Source organism: Protopterus annectens, chromosome 1.part2, assembly GCF_019279795.1.
Source record: "Protopterus annectens isolate FY-2018-M chromosome 1.part2, PAN1.0, whole genome shotgun sequence".
Lineage (NCBI taxonomy): Eukaryota > Metazoa > Chordata > Ceratodontiformes > Protopteridae > Protopterus > Protopterus annectens.
In genome coordinates this window covers 532705066-532722487 of record NC_056727.1, presented here as the reverse complement: position 1 = coordinate 532722487, position 17422 = coordinate 532705066, and the positions used below count along the sequence as shown (strand labels likewise).

Sequence of the window (17422 nt, the reverse complement as noted above, 5' to 3'; positions counted from 1 at the left end):
TTAAGCAAACGAGCTTAGTGTAAGTTTGCATCACTAAGCAATAGTGAATTATGGTAAAGTTACTAGTCTGCCTGTGAATTCCTTATCCGTCTGTCATTTCCCAGAGATATTTTTATGACTCCTTGCAGTCTGACTGCTGCAGTGGGCCCCCTTGCAAACAGTGGATATATTGACATGTGGAGTGAATTACTGGATGGATTCCACTCAGGGTCACATGTATTCCCTTTTAATGACATTCACAATACAGTCCAGGCCCACTGCTGACACTGATATTGTGAAGAAAAGTGCAAGTTAATATATTTTGTTACTTTATTGTATCCCATCTCTCCTGCATACATTTCACAATCTTCAAACCCAGTGTACTGTTATAGTGTATTGTCCCCTCTTTTTCCAACAATTGTTTTGTTCCGCAAGTCTGTTAGTATGTTATGCTGTCCATTTCTGTGGATGCTGTTACTATAGTGTGACACCTCTTAAACCCTCAGCCATCAATGGTACTTGCCTTTCCTTTCCATCACATTTATCTATCTGTCTTTCTCACTATATATTTTATTTATTTATTTTACATTTGTTGACTGGGATGCATGTCCATTTTCAGTGGAGGCCCAGGGAGAAAAGCTCCAACATAGTCAGATAGTTACATACATGTTACATAGTTACATATTGTTACATATAATAAAGCTTATGAGAAGAAAAATAAGCAATTTACATAGTGCTACAAAGCAACCTAGCTATAGCAACCACAAAATATGACAGTTCTTATACAGATTTTTAAAACATGTTAGGTTAAAAATAAGACAATTATAGATTTTGAGTTTAGTTACTATACATTGTTCTTGTTTGGGGTTACAGGTATATATCTGTATATATATCTGTTGATGTTGATTACATCTAGTTTATACAACTGTGCTCATGCACTCACATCCACTACTGGGGGTGGTCATGTACCATCATTGTTTACCTCAGTTGCTGGTACTTCAATGTGCTTGTGGGGTGGTTTACCATGCTCTATCCATGCATCTGTGCTGCAGGCCCTATAAGGGATCCCTCATTGTGCACACCGACCTGATTACCATTGCTGCTTGTTGTGCATACACCGATACAGTGTAGACCTGTCAATGATTGCGGACATAGCATATATTAATCCCTGGGCCTGTCTTAAATTCAGATACCTCATTAATTGATTTTATGGATTTTAATTTTGTATGCCTATAATCTTTGTTTATCAGCTACACTTTGGTATTTAGAATTTCAACCTTTTTAAATATTTTCAAATTAAATTTTAATATGCTATTATATGTACTTATTTTATGACAGTGCTATATTGTCTTTACAATGTAAATACACACACATACACACACACACACACACACACACACACACACACACACACACACATATACACACACACACACACACACACACACATATATATATATATATATATATATATATATATATATGGGTCTACTTCTATATCCTGAAAAGCCACAATACCAAAGACCGGATGAGAAGGACAAAACTCACAATCATGAATCGTGTAAGTGTTCCCAGGGCAAGTGAATACTTGCCCAAAAGAACAGTAAATCACAGTGCACCAGCTAAAACCCACCTAGGTGAGGGCTACACTCTCCACGCCCCCCCCCCAACTATATATACCAACTCCGGGATCACACTACAGTGGACAACGGACATAAATCCCCCTGTGGACAAGTGTGGGTGATGCCAAGATGGTATTTTGTGGATTAATCAGTGAATGCGACTGTGGGTGCATCTTCCTGTTATCACTTTGCCCTTTGTGGAGGCAGTGGTTTCACCTCATCTTTCACTTTGGGTGACAGTGGTGCCACTAGTGCCTCACATTTACATTATTTCATCTTTAACTATCATGAACAGTGGCATTAATTCATACAATGTGAAACAAATGTATCAGCCGTTAGCTGAGGGTTTAACTCAGTAAGTGTGTTTAACATTTGCTACAATGTCCCCTCCAAATATGCAGTTTTTTGGCATGTAATTGTTTTCATGTAGTTTCTACAGTTGCTTATATTGAAGCTAAGTAGTCTTGATACATGTTCATAATTTATGTGCCAATCTCCGCTTCTCTTTCTGTCTGTTTCTGTCTCTCTTCTGTCTACTTTCTCTCTCTCTCTCTCTCTCTCTGTATATTTATGTATATGTCACCAGTAAGGACACTAAAAAGGCTGGAACACAAAATGTAGCCTTCTGGTTCAGTAGAAATAACCTTCCTTTATTCACAGATAATTGTACTTACTTTTATGTTCCATATGAAATTACTAGTGGTCTACCTAGGTTAACCATGAGCAATGCTGACTGATTTGTTTATCACCCTTCTGTCTGGTATTGCTTTAAACACTTTGCTAAGGCCACAGTCCATTAGTAGAATACTAACCTGCATAATACTAATTGAGTTATGCAGTCATGTAAAGCTGCCTGTTTTATCCATCAGGATAATCCCAAAATGTATCCATTCTTTCATGAGTCCTGGGCATCACTGACCCTCACTCAGCAAATTACTGCTTTTACAAACCAGTTCATGAGTTTCTGTAATACCTGTGTTATTCTGACAAGCTTATGTTTTCCTGCCTATTGTCTTTTTCCAGGCCTTATTCTAAAATCATGGAAGCACTCTATAAAGACACACACATGTATGCCCCCCCCCCCACACACACACACACGCACACAGTCACTCATGTGCGCAAACAAGCATATAACCACACACACACACACACACACACACACACACACACACACACACACACACACACACACACTTTCCTTATAATATCCTGGTTTTGCACTTGATCTTTTCAAAATATTCTGTTTCATTTCTCACAATAGAAAAATAATATTTAAAATATCAAACAATCTGAACTGCTTCACTGAAAAATAGGGTTTGGCCATTAGAGGTTGCCAAATTCATTGTGTAGATTTGAAATTTACATTAAAGAAGTCTGTCCTTGGAGGATTGTTCTCATAATTTAATGTGTGATTTTGAGGCAAAGAGCTTTTAACATGGTCAAAATACTTTTATTAATTCAAACTCTGAGTACTGTTGAATGATACATAAGTCTACATTTACATTTTGAAAATGCAGAAATTATACAGTTCAAAATGTTCCCTTTTAATATGTATTCTTAAAGGAAATGAGGGAGGGAGGATGGTTCTGTCTTGTCAAACATGCATATGTTAACTAGTTCACTGTTTTGTATCTGACTTGGAATGTTGCTGCAAGCTAACATATGTTTTTCTTGCCAATATAATTGCCATAGTATTTTTGGCACTTTTTTATGCAGAACAATTTACATAGACAATTTTCTGATAGTGCATTGTGATTTTTGCTGTGTTGTAAGGATACAATTTTGTTTGAGGGCACTAACCTTTATTTTGTTGTAAATTTAGTTGTAATAAAATAAAAGTAAAAACAGTGTCCTGTTGTCTCTGTAACTCTGACTATCTCAGCCAAGAGTAAACATAATTTATGTTTATTACATTCCCTGATTTTTAGAGGCTTTGTCCCCACTTCTCTCCTTTGGAGACTGAGAGGTATAGGAGACAACAACATACAAGAGAGGTCATGTTTGATAGTACTGCCTCTATAGAGAACAGACAGCATAGGAAGAAGTGAGTAGGAATAACCTAATCTGATTGACCATCCAGAGATGTATCATGGTTACTGAATACAGCTGTTATATTTTAAAATTAAATCATTGAGATGGGCAGCTGGTGCATGATCTTGGTTTTTGTATTCCAGAACTTGTTCTGATGAATTTCCTGAATATCTGTTAGGTTGACACATTTGTGGTTCTAAACAGTTGAATATAGTATTCTAAGAAATTCAAAGCAGTTATTGAGTAGACTTGAGAAGACAGATAGCATTTTATGAGTTGGGTTGTTTAAAAGAAACAGAATGATGCTGTTGTTCACCAGAAAGATAGAGTATCGGAGTATGTATTTTTCATTGTTCTGCACCTTCATTTCAGGGGCTTCTGCTAGTAAGTATTACTAACTTTTGATATGCTGCTATGTTACAGTATAGGATTATATGCTCATAAAATAATTTAAATGCAAATATTGGGTCTAGATTAGAACACTGAACATTCAGAATTTCGAAAGTTCTAATATCGAACCCTATGAATCAAAAATTTAAAACATCGAACATACAGAACAGCAAATTTTTTCCTAGGGAAAAAATTTGCTGTTCCAAAACACATACACACAACACAAGCACACCAAACAAACAGCAATCCACACACATACACCTAAACTCTTACACCTAACCCTACACTAAACTATACATACATCATTAACTATCCACTTACCTTAACCCAAACCCTAACCCTAAGGTCCATCACTATCGCACAGTCACCTCACCCACGCCGTAACCCTAACTCACCTAACCCGCCCTAACCCTCACGTCCACACAATCGCACACTTACCTGAACCCGACCCGTAACTTTCCACCACAGCGCTGAAAATACCGAAGCAACAGAAACGGACAACCGAATTCTTTCCCTAGGAAAAAATTTGGTTTTCTGTTTCTTCGATATTTTCAGGTCGATATTAGAACACTCGAAATTTTGAACATTCAGTGTTTTAATATAGACCCCAAATATTTGTGGTTTATATGTTCAGATTCAAAGCCATCTGCATTGTGATGATGGTATCTCTCTTCGCCCATAATTTCAAAACACTGAAGATTGTCTGAATGTATTTCTTGGCCATCAATGTTAAGTTGATAAATGGCACCTGACTTTTTACTTTATATAATTACTTTAAAAGTCAGTTTTGCAAAGGACTACAGTTCAAACACTGAAAATCTCTCTCTCACATACATACATACCCACACCCACACCCACCCAAATGCACACCCACACACACGCACAAAGACACACACACACACACACACACACACACACACACACACACACACACACACACACACTCACCACATCACATCTCATCAGATCAAATCCCATTCATTATAAATGGACAGCTTAGAGGCTTGCCGCCTATCAGATATTGTAAAAATCAGTCCCAAAAATTCTAAGCATTTGTTTAATGCTCTACTTCAGCTGATGACTTTCCAAGTGAGTGCCTTAAAATAGCTGCTAATAGCATTTTCTAGCCTGTCTCAGTCATTATAAATAAGTCAATCCAGAAATCCCACATTCACTATCACTGGGAAAAACACATCATCCCTCTACCTAAAGGAGGAAATTCAACAGACATCACTAACTTTAGACCTATAGAACTCTTATCCCCCTCTCCAAAATGCTTAAAAAATGTATTCAGAAATGATTGCTAAACTATCTCCTGCAAGAAGAACTCCTCCTAACCCCAACACAACACAACTTCTCTCCTTCCCATAATACTTGCACTGCACATCTATCTTTTGTTGACACTGTCAATAAAGCTAGGGATAATGGCAAACTAGTCTCCACTTTATTTCAAGAGTTCTCCAAAGCCTTCAACACAGTTTGGCACAGCAAACTTCTACTTCAAATGTCCTCTCTAGGTCTATCTCAGCCTTTTTGTGGTTCAAAAGCTACTTTTCCAATTGGTATCAGTCAGTAAAATGGCACTCCACCCTCTCTCCATACCTCCCAGTCACCACTGGTGCATCACAAGGCTCTATCCTTAGTCCTGTCCTCTTTAATATTCTCACCAACACTCCACACATTGACACAGCAGGCCTCCCAAATACAATACACGAATGACTCCACACTCATATGCACATCAGACAACCTGGCATATCTCTACAAATTACTCAGAAAGCTTTAACAGCATAACTTTATAATTCACAACTCATACTCAACCCCCCCAAAAAAATGGCATTACTGTGTTGTAGTACTCCACATTATCAGACTGTGCAGAAATGAGTATGGTCTGTGTGACTGACATGCCAGGTGGGCCATGATGTCATATCACAATAACCAATGATGTTGTTGTGGTATATTGAAGATTTAACCATGGATGTTGTGGTTTAATCACATGGGCGAAACCCGAGTGATTAAATAAAGCCAACCGTGGGTAAATCTTCAATATACTACACCACAGAGTCGGTTGTTGCTATTCTACAATGATATTATTTAAGAAAAAAAATTACTTTTCTTAAATAATGTCTTTGTATAATGCCTCCATGGTGCCCTTGTGCATTTTTCCAGTATCCTGGGGGCTTTTCTGATGTACTGTGCACGAGTATGGGACTTGCATTACCACACTTACACAGTACATCAGTGCTATGCAAAGGAAGCAACAGAGAAAGGAAGATCTCCGTTGCTTTTTTTTCTATTTATTCAAAAGAAAAAAAGAAACTGGGAGACTTTTAACATTTGGGAGAGCCAGGACAGAGAAAATAAAAGGATAATCAGGTACATTTCTTTAGTTTTTTAGTTTAGTTTTGCAGAACGTACCTGATTATCATAGGCTCATAGCTGTGTACTAGGCTAATGGCCCTGGCACCTTTACAAGCCTAGCCCATAGGATTACCCTGGCATTATCTTATTTTTCTCTGTGTTGTCTCCCTCATTCATTTGAGGTCTTCGGTTTTGTTAATTTTGAGATATATTAGTGGAAAAAGGTCTGGGCGATTGGACCTTTTTCCATTGGTATATTCTCAGATTTACAATGGGCACGCTGGTTGGGCTAACCAATCAGCATGCTCCTTTTTGAATAGAACTGGCCAGTCATTGCATAATATACAATTTATGCATGCTTGACTGATATGCAGATCTGTTAGTGACATCATGCATACATTAGATGCTGACAGATGTCATTTTGTTAGTTTAATTTTTCGGTACTTACGTATTATAGCAACCAGATTTGTCACTGGATTATCGGCTGGTTTCCGATCCTGAAATATGCCCTGTAATGGTTTTAAAAAGTTACAAGGTGTGTTTTCTTTAATTGTACAGGCTTTTTTCTGGACTGTTATCAATGTAATGTACAAAACCCCTACTGTCGCTGTTTGTTTATGCAGTGTACTGACAGCATGTCGGTTATTGCAACTCCGCTCTCTGAACGTTCCTTTCTTCCTGCCAGCAAATGTGGTCAAGTAAGGGTTAGACTTACATTTTGCCATCACAGCTGTGTAATTATTGTATTGTGACTGGTATAATACTCTGTTTTGCTTACTTTAACAGACATGTAGAGTGACACATAAGTTTCCCAGAAAAAAAAAAAAAACACTGTTTAGAAGAAGTAGTAACTGCACTTGCTGAGAAATTCCCACCGCAGAGAAGCAGAAACACATATTGACAGTGATCAACATCGTTGCAATACTACGCATGACAGTAAGCAATGAAGTACTATGTGGTTTTCTCTGAACATGCCAGTGCAGAAAACAGCATGCACTGTTAAAGAAAACCACACCATATAACATTTTATCATGACATTAACACCATTTGTGTAGGGACAGGACCTGTTCAGTTCATTTAGCATTAAGTTACAGTAACCGTGAAGATACAATGACATGCTGCCGCCAGGGAAGTGCATGCATAGACAGTTCAGCATTTTTCTAATTTGTATTCATAACCCTGCATAAAAGACCCTTCCTTGTCAAAGCAAGCACATTGTCTCCCATTTTTAAAACATTACCGGTCACATTTCACTATTGGGAAGCAACCTTTATGATCGCAAAAATCTGGTTACGATAATACGTAAGTACCAATTTTTCTTTTATCTTTTGTTTTTATTAATATTTAGATTACTGGATACTGTAAATAGTTGTTGAGTTATGCTTTATTTGTTTGTTTAAAAGTTTAAATGTCCCTCTTTTTGTATATATTTTATTGTTAAAATTTGTCAACAATTGTTTTTGTTATTATTTAAAACCAATAAAAATATTTGAGAAAAAAAACAGAACTGGTCAGAAAGAATGGTTGCTATTTTATTTGCATTTATTTTATATTTAGTTCTGACCAGTGGGCAGCTTATCAAGGTAATACTCAAATACCAGGGATGAACTGCACCCATCTGACAGTCAATCACAGTCAATATTTTGTGGACCCAGTTACACATGTCCACACCAATGCTGTCAAGTGTATGTTGTCACATTGCAAGAAACAATTTAAAGCCATGAATGTTACCCAGGCACACATAGTTCTGAGCCATTTAGATGAATTCATGTGGAAAAGTAAATATGGGGGAGACTTTGATCATCTGTTTATCTTTTGTCTTGGTGAAATAAGGGAATTTCAGGAAGCTCACCTAAGTCAGGGTGGTGAGATGCTGCCACCCAGTGAAGGCAGAAATGGGGAGGGTTCTGAGCTGTGCCCTTCAAAAATAATATGGGCATGCTGGGCATCGATTCTGACAAGGAGAATGAGGATCCTTTGTTGTGATTCACCCTCCCCTTTATTTTTTCTATTAACTTGACAATTAAAATGTAGTTTTACTGTTACAAAAGTTGTTTAACTCACTAGACAAAACGGCTATGGTGTAAACTTATTTCAGTACTAAGTTAACAATAATATTGTTGTTCTCTTAAAATTAATGTAATTATAGTGCTGTTCCATCAGTAGTCCATTACCAGTTATAGTACTGTTACTTTAAAATTAATTTAAAACTTGATTTTAAAAAACAGTGTTTCATTCGATGTTTATTTCCCTGAATCAACATAGTAATATCTGATAAAAATCAATGTTTTGCTTGATGTTTATTTCCCTGAATCAACAAGAGATTTTCTGAAAATTAATACTAAAACTTGAGCATTCAACATGCAAATACATAATCAATATTCCCGAAGCCTTTGAAGACAGCTCCATATTCATTACACATTTGTACATGCCACTGGGTGTTGGTTAGTGGGTGGGTTTTGGGCAGGCCTTGCTACTGCACATCCATTTGGGGTACTATAATACAAAAATGCCAAAAAAAAAAACTACTCCCGCCCCCCCCCCCATCCCTCTCATGAAAAAATAAAATTTAAACTCCTCTCTCTCTCTTAATAATATAACCAATAAAGTCACTTCTCATATAAAATTATTATTAGGGATGATAGTGGATGATAATCTTAAATTCAACCTGCATATACAAAATTGTGTAAAAAAAAACTCACCAAAAACTAGGGATGCTTTACAGAGCCAACTACACTTGCCACTACTTACCTCCGATGATAATGGAAAACACTGGACTGAGAGTAACTCACGTCTATGAATATGAACTCGAGTTATGCTTAGTCCAGTCTTCTCCATTATTGCTGTCAGTATTACTGAGTTGTACTAATAAACAGAATTTCCTCACAGAAGATAATTGACAGCACTGCAACAGGCAGAGACGTTATAAATGTTGTTTTCTAAAGAAAGCACTAACGTCATCTAACCAACTGTACCAACCTCCTGAATGCTTAATTTTAATGCAAGTCCTACATTTAACAATATTTCAGGTGTGATGCCAGTTTTATGTGAACTCCCCACCCGAAAGCACTTTCAGTAAATTTTGAAAGAACCATTGTCCATTTATCTAACTGCCTGAAAGAGGAGCTCTCTTACAGTATGTCATTTTCTGTTGTTCCCCAAAATGAAACTGGCCTCTGATGCTTCCTAACTGATCTTTGAGTTACAATTACAAGATTAGCAGGCAACTTCCGCATGGAAACAGAATGCTGCAAGGTAAAGGTTGTTAAACCTAAAAAAAAAATTGTATAACAGTACCCGCCCGATGCGCAGTAGCAAGGTCCGCCCAACCCCCCCAGGACCCAACACATGGTTTTATAATGCTCTTATTTATGGTAAAATATTACTTTTTCCCCTCACTTTTCCCCCCGCTACTTAAAACATACAAAGTCTGAGATTGCACTACTTTGAGCAAAAGGGTAAACTACAATTAGACATGAATATTCTTGATATCACCGACAAATCTGCACGATATGTCAATCATGCTTCATTTGTATAGTACATCACAGCAACTAGGCATGTCAATCACTCTGGCCACACCCATTCCTGCACAAAATGATGTGGGGGGTTACTGTTGTAAAATAATGCCGAAAATTCTTTAAGATGATAGCAAGTACCCACGTACTGGCCAAACTGGAAAACACCTGACCAAAAGAGTGTCTTTGCGATCACAGTTTAAAATGTTACCACAGCAGTGTACATATGTAAAAGTACACTTCTGCTGTAATACTTCAACTGTCATGCAAAGACACTATTTCAGTCCAGTTTTCTCCATTATCTCCCTTACCTCCTCCCCTCACTCCTTTATAGCGCTTCCATCCTTACTGACTTCCAGGCACCACAAAAAGCAAAACTTGGACAGTGCTATAATAAATTGGCTACATATGCAGCAAATACACCATTCAGAACCCACCACTGTATAGAACTAAAAAGCCTAAATATTGGAACTGCTCCATTAACTAACACGTACACAGCTTCTCACCACCTATAAAATTATCCAGCATCCATCTGCTTATCCAGAAATACCAGTCTACACAATTATGTTCTCACTCAGTCATTATGATCCAGTGATCAAAAACTCATCTCCGTCCGCAAACCTATCAAATCTGATGGGTATGGTCTATACTCATACCATGTTCCTAAGGCCTGGAGCTCCTGGCAATAATGGAGACCACTTGAATGCAGTAATATGTTTGTGTATTGCTTAGAATGTTACGGCATTAGCATAGTTTGACAGGTGTTTGCTGTTGATGTAATATACTAAATATTATCATAAACAGCATTTAATAAAAAGACATGTCGGGCAAAACCCCAGCAAAAAAAAATCAGTAGCTGACATTAAGCAATCCTTCACTTGAAGAGCTAACATAAAACCTTTCTATGGCTGTGCAATTCTGCGCAATGACCTTAATTTTGCATCATACTTTTGCCCTGTCCCTCATAAAATGTTTGATTTTCTGGTCAACCACTGAAAATTACAGTTAGTCAATGTCAGACATTAAAACTTCATAGTTAAGAAAATGTGTGTTGATGCCAAACCTCTTGTTCTATTAACTTTTAACGTCCGTAATTTTGCCTCCTATTTATGCCTTGTCCCTCCTGAAATGTTTGAGTTTCCGATAAATAAATGAGGACTACAGTCAGTCAGTAAAGGCAGACATTAGAGTTTCATACATTGTAACATTCGTAAAGTGCATATTGATGTTCTATTAACTTTTTAAGTGGATTAAAAAAAAACTTCACAACTATAATAATGGTGTTGATAGTGACGTGGGGCAATAATGGCATCTTTATTCTTGGAAGCGATTTACCCATGGTCCAGTGTTCTCCAGCGATTTACCCATGGTCCAGTGTTCTCCAACGATTTACCCATGGTCCAGTGTTCTCCAGCGATTTACCCATGGTCCGGTGTTCTCCAGCGATTTACCCATGGTCCAGTGTTCTCCAGCGATTTACCCATGGTCCGGTGTTCTCCAGCGATTTACCCATGGTCCAGTGTTCTCCATTATCTCCGAACTCCTTACCTATATCCATCAGGTCAATACCCTCTCTCCAGTCCTTTAAAACCATTCTGAAGACTTCCTAGCCAAAATCTGTCCCTGTCTCTGTTTTTGCTCAACCACAGGATAAAATATATCCCTAAATGTGAACAAGTACCTGTTCATACTTACACCTCCTTACTCCCCCTTCTTCACTCACTTACTTACTTCAGTCAATTTCTTTCTTCTAACTCTATCTACATATGCCATAACCCTGTTTTTCTCCCAGTTCATATTGCAATTCCTGTTTGAATTATAGTAACTTCCCTTTAATTTCTCTAAACTTGCTAAAATTCTCTAAATATTAAATCATTGCCATGTAAGTTACATCTATTCTTAACCAATATTTTCACATTATGTCTAATTTGGTATAAGTGTTTATATTGTAATTCTCTTGTTGTATTATTTTTGAAGATTGTAATAGTATTGTTTTCAAAATGTTTTTATAGTTCTTTGGAGCATTTCTCCCAGGGCCTCCGCTGAAAATGGGCACATACCCAGTAAGACATTTCTGGTAACCAAATGTCAATAACTAAATAAAAAAAAATAAAATAGATAAATAAACAAAGTGGATATGGACATATATTCAGGAGAATCTTTATTGCTAGAAATGTCTGTTTTCCATAGCTAATATTATAGCAGGTTGTACTATCTGTAAAGTATATTTACTTCTTGTGTTTTAATTTTTAATTCCTCACAATAGTTCTATCAAATGGATATACTGTAACCAAAGTTTGGTTATTAAATAATGCAATACCCCTGAGATGCACAGTAGCAAACCCTGCCCACACTGCAGCTAACAGTGTTTACAAGAGCGCTAGCAATGTCACTATAGAACATCAGTCATGCAAATAACAATGCAATAAACCAAGTAAAAGTTTTTTTTTAATTTCATCACAAAATAACATTAAAAATTGCAGGCTTGCAAATAATAGCACACTAATTAAGGATACTGAATTTATTTTTTTTTTATTCAGGTGGTTCCCTGAAGTGTCATACTGTACTATAATTGGATACTAGTTTGTGAAAGTCTCATTATAGAAAGAGGATCTTGCATTATAAAACTGAATGCTTTCTAACTACGATGTGCTTTTTTTAATAAAAGAATTGCAACTGAATGGATAATGAAGGATAAATATGTTATGTAATACACACAATTCACACTCCACAAATTGATAGTCAGGTCATCAACAACATCCCACCCTCATGACCTGTCAATCAACACCCAAACCTGCAGGAATTTTACTGGGGGTACACTACAACCCAAATTTCTTTGGTCTAGAGTCCTAAAATAGAACATAAAAAGTTTCTGTCCAGTGAAAATGCATTGTTGACCAGTGAAGATACTTGCTCCAAGATGATGCCAGTGGATGCAGCATCAGGCTTGAGGTATGCTTCAGGGATTCTTCCTTGCTTTTGGACATGCCATTATGAAAATTCATCACAACCCCCTTGCTATAAAGAAATTCTGTTTCTATGTCTCACTCTTCTCCTGATTTGCTTACCTTTTATCTAATTTGCAACTTTTTCTGATTTTCTGCCTCTGACTGTTGGCAGTTTGGTTTTGAACTTGTGGATTTTGTTTCCTCTTACCAAGTAAGTTGCAGCTATTCATCATATTAATCACTGCTGCAATAGCCTTAGCAATCTGGGTTATATCCTGATGTGACCACTGGCCTGCTTCCAAAGCTTCAGGGCACCTTCATGTGCCCAAACTGTCAAGCAGCTTGAGTAGGGTTACCACCTGTCCCACTTTGCGAGGGACAGTCCCTCTTTGGGCAGTTGTGTCCTGTGGCAAACTTGAAAAAATAGCAAATGTCCTGACATTTTAGGACAAAATTATTTCCTAAGTTTTCTTTAATAGTTTCATAGAACAGTTGTTTTTTATCTGAAACACCTAGATGTTATATGAAATAGCATAGGCAACTCAAATGCTACAAGAATAAGCTTCTAATTCGACAAAGAAGTGACATTCTATCCTTTGTACTGATCATGGGTATGTTTTGTCCTGCAAAATCTGACATTTCTACAAAAAATGTCCACTTTGGGCATTTGAAAAGGTGGCAACTCTAAGCTTGAGCTGAGATAACTAAAAGACACATTTGAGCATGTCGCTTAAGAGTATGCTCTTCTAAGGCTTTCGAGTATTGATGGTTGCCTTGTACTTTCCTTTGCTAGGCAGATATATTCCCTTTTGGGAAAAAAATTCCATTTTCTTAATTTTGTTGATGTCTTATTACTTTTCTTCTCAGGAAAGTTATTTTAAAGTTAGGAGTGTTTTGTTTTAACGATTGTCTTGAGACTGTAACATATTTTTAAACAGATCACTTGTTTTTTTTCTGTCAGTTTAAACCTAATGTAAAGTAAATGAAAACATTTCTTCTGTGGAAAAACTGTATTTACTTTACTTTTGTGGGGCTGGCATAGTTTTTTTTAAAGTGCCTTTGTCTGCTTTCTTCTATCAAAAAAAAAAACGTTTGTGAAATGGTAGTGTTTACTGGCAATTGCTGCTTGTCTTTCCTGGGAAAGAGGCACCATTTTCATTTTGAGCATAGAACAGGCTACTGCTCCCATGGTTGGTCCATCTTCCAGCCACAAAAAAAGAAAACAATTAAGCAAACAGCCTTTGTCACCACAGCAGAATAGCAATTTTCCTCAGACACAGGTGGATGCCTCTGCTGTGGACATTTGTTGTACCTCAGACCACTCATCTTTTACTCTAGATCCCTCTGCTCTAGCACCTACAGCCACTATGGACCAGGGGTTAGCCATGTCCTCTGTGGCTGTTGGGGTCCCCTCAGTGGGCAAGAGAGAGCCACTCTTGTTGGTCCTGGGATAGAGAATAGGGAAGGTTTTCCTGTTGTGTCTGATTGCTGTACCCATCCCTGGGGAAGCTGCTACTGCTGTTCGTAACATGGTTGGCACCATTTTTCCTGCCAAAAAGAAACAGAAAACTGACCATGTATATACTCCTCCTTATTTTTTTTTTTTAGATAGGAGTAGTTTACTGGGTCTGACTCAGGGTTTAATTCAGGTTATTGATCCTTCTTGTAAAGCAGTTTCTGGTAAAACAGAGATTCCTCTTTTCCTGAACAGTCAAGATTCTCAATCTGAACAGGAAGATGCAGGGATGGCTACAGGTTTTTTTCCTCAGTTTCTGATTCTCCATGTGGGAGTTTCTCTTTCTCTGAGACTATTGCTAGAATGTGCCAGTGTTTTCAGTAGGAAAACACTGAGGTTTCTCATTCCCTCAGAAATATTATGAGTTCCTATAGAAGGATTTTTCAGAACCTACACCCATTCCTCCTGTTCTACATGCTTTAGAGGATATGTGTGCTACTAAATAAAGAGCCACCACAAAGAAAAAGAAATAAAAATAAAAATAACAACTGTCAAGTGACTTAGGAACACGCGTTTAATAAAACAGACTTAGCACCTCAGCCAAAAAGCCTGTGTGTGTTACTGCCTACATTTTCCCTTATGGCCAGCCAACTCCCCCTACAATAGAAGACAGGATGTATAAAGTTCCTCAGTCTTTTAAATTTTTATACACTATTCCGAAACCTGACCCAGCAGCTATAGCTTTGCTGATCCCACTGCTGCTAAGCACATAGTTAATTCCAGCCCTACTCTTTCTGATAAGGATGAGAACATTATTGATAGCTCTGGGGGATAAATGTACACTCCTGCAAATTTGATTTTCATAATTTTGAATTGTTAGGCTCATATGTTAAAGCTTGTTCTGACAAACTGTGAAAGTGTTAGGAATGTTTTATCTGCAGTTTCTCCTTATGGGGAAATCTGCTTTAAATAACTTAGTTCCTTTTTTTCACAGATCACTCCTTATTGTTGCGGTGTGTGTGTATGACTCTGTTGATACTTCTTCCAGGGCTATAGCCACTGGTACTGTTTTGAGGATGCAAGCATGGCTACATAATTAGAACCTCCCAGATAATGTTAAAAAAGATTTTAAATTATCCCTTGGATAAAGATGTAGTGTTTGGCCCCTCTGCTGCTGAGGTGGTCAAAAAGTGTTATAATAGTAGCAAGCTGATCCAGGGAATCTCTAAGATTTTTCAGTCCTTCTTGCAAGCTGATCCAGAGAATCTGTAAGATTTTTCAATTGTCCTTTTCCAAAATTGTATCTCCTCCTCCAATTTAGGCAAAAAAAAAAAAAGAAACAGTCTATAAAAAAATTATTTAAACAGACATTTAAAAAGAAACAGCACGCAGCTTCCAAAAGCAAGTCTCAAACCTCCTAAAACCAAGGACAGTCCAACAAGCCTGAATAACTATTCAAGAGACATTGTACCCCCTCCACCCTGGCCCTTTTTTTACTTCCAGAAAGCCTGAATCTGGAATTTTCTCTTTGGCAACTGATAGTTTCATATAAATGTGTTTTGAAAATCATTCTTCAGGGTTGCAGATGGCAGTGGTAGCAAATTCCTCCTTTCCAGAAGGTCATTCCTCATCCTCAAGAGCAGACTCTTTTATTTCCACCAGTTCTTTATCACATGCTGTCCCAAGGAGTGATAGAGCCAGTTCCTCCTTCCCAGGTGGGGAAGGGTTTTTATTCAAAGATGTTCCTAGTGGCAAATAAAAAAAATATTGTGGACGAGTTCTGGATCTTTCTTTCCTAAAACTGTTTACGATAGTCCCTAAATTCAAAATGATATCACTTTACAACCTGTTACCTCCTCTTCCTCTTTCAAGTTTCTGGGCAGCAGTATACTTAAAAGATGTATTCAAAATATAACTGCTATAACGAAGCTACCAGGCAGTCCACAACAAATTGAAAAACGTAAAAAAGATGTTTATTGCAGATATAAATTGATAAGCGCTTTCGCTAAATAGCTTCTTCAGATCAAGACACATTTCAAATAGTCCCAATTGCTTATATAGACATTCAAATATTTTAAACTAATTACAAAGATAATCTAATTAATTATATTTAAAGCAACATGAAACATTCATTTATAACAGGATAAAACCTTTTTGTACATAGAAACAAAGAAAGAAACCTCCAAACCTTCTAAGTACACAACAAATATAAAATAAATTGTATATATACATATAAAATGCATGAAAAACACATATTTAAAAAAATATATATATAAAAAAAATACCAATTCATGTTAACTTGCATTACTTGATATTCCTGCGCTTTTTCAATAAAGGTTTAATTGAAGCCCTTTCATTCAGCCCACTGTCTCTATTCGCTCTAAGAATGATTATCCAATTATTTTCTCTATATTCTGTATGATTCCTGATGTCACCTCCCCGCATACTGGGAATGATGACTTCAAGTGCTCTAAAAGTAAAAAATGTGTGCCCCCACATCATGTCACATGCTTGGCCAGGGCATTATGATCGGAATGTTTTCTAATATGATAGACATGTTCCCTGATCCTATCCCTCAATGCTCTTTTGGTTTTGCCAACATAAAAAGACTGGCAAACGTGGCATTCAGCTAAATATACTAAGTTGGAAGTTTTGCATGTGGCATCAGCACATAATATAAATTCTTTGTGGAGATCACGGTGAGAAAATTTTTCAGAAGTGTTAATATAACTGCAGAAATTACAACTCCCACAAGGATACAAAGAGCCTCTATTATCATATTCCTTTGTATTGTGCTGGTGACATAAAAGTCTCTTCAAGTTCTTTCTATTCTTGTAAAGAAAGCGAGGTTGTTCACCAACTATCTTTTTGATATCTTCGTCCACTTGTAAAATGGACCAATTCTTACTAAATATTTCAGCTGTCTATTGTCTGAAGTATAAAACAAGGGGACCTTAACAGAAGTGTATCTATCCAAGTTACTGCTGTGTGTATTCTCCTTTGTTGGACCAAAATAAGGTGCTGCTGTACCTTCACGTAAAGTAGGAACATCATGTAAACTGTTGAGAATCACTTCTTCCTTATACCCTCTAGCTGAAAGTCTGTTTTTTAATTTATTCATTT

The 17422-nt window shown here is 37.1% G+C and overlaps 1 protein-coding gene across 1 annotated transcript in view; it reads left to right on the top strand.

Moving 5' to 3' along the window:
- Nucleotides 1–3863: 3863 nt before the first annotated feature.
- Nucleotides 3864–17422, top strand: part of LOC122792472 (chymotrypsinogen A-like) — a 206211-nt gene continuing 192652 nt past the window's right edge. The window contains exon 1 of the mRNA XM_044060248.1: nt 3864–4016. Coding sequence (XP_043916183.1) covers nt 3932–4016 — 85 coding nt within the window. The 5' untranslated portion in view covers nt 3864–3931. The remainder of the gene's footprint in view (nt 4017–17422) is intronic.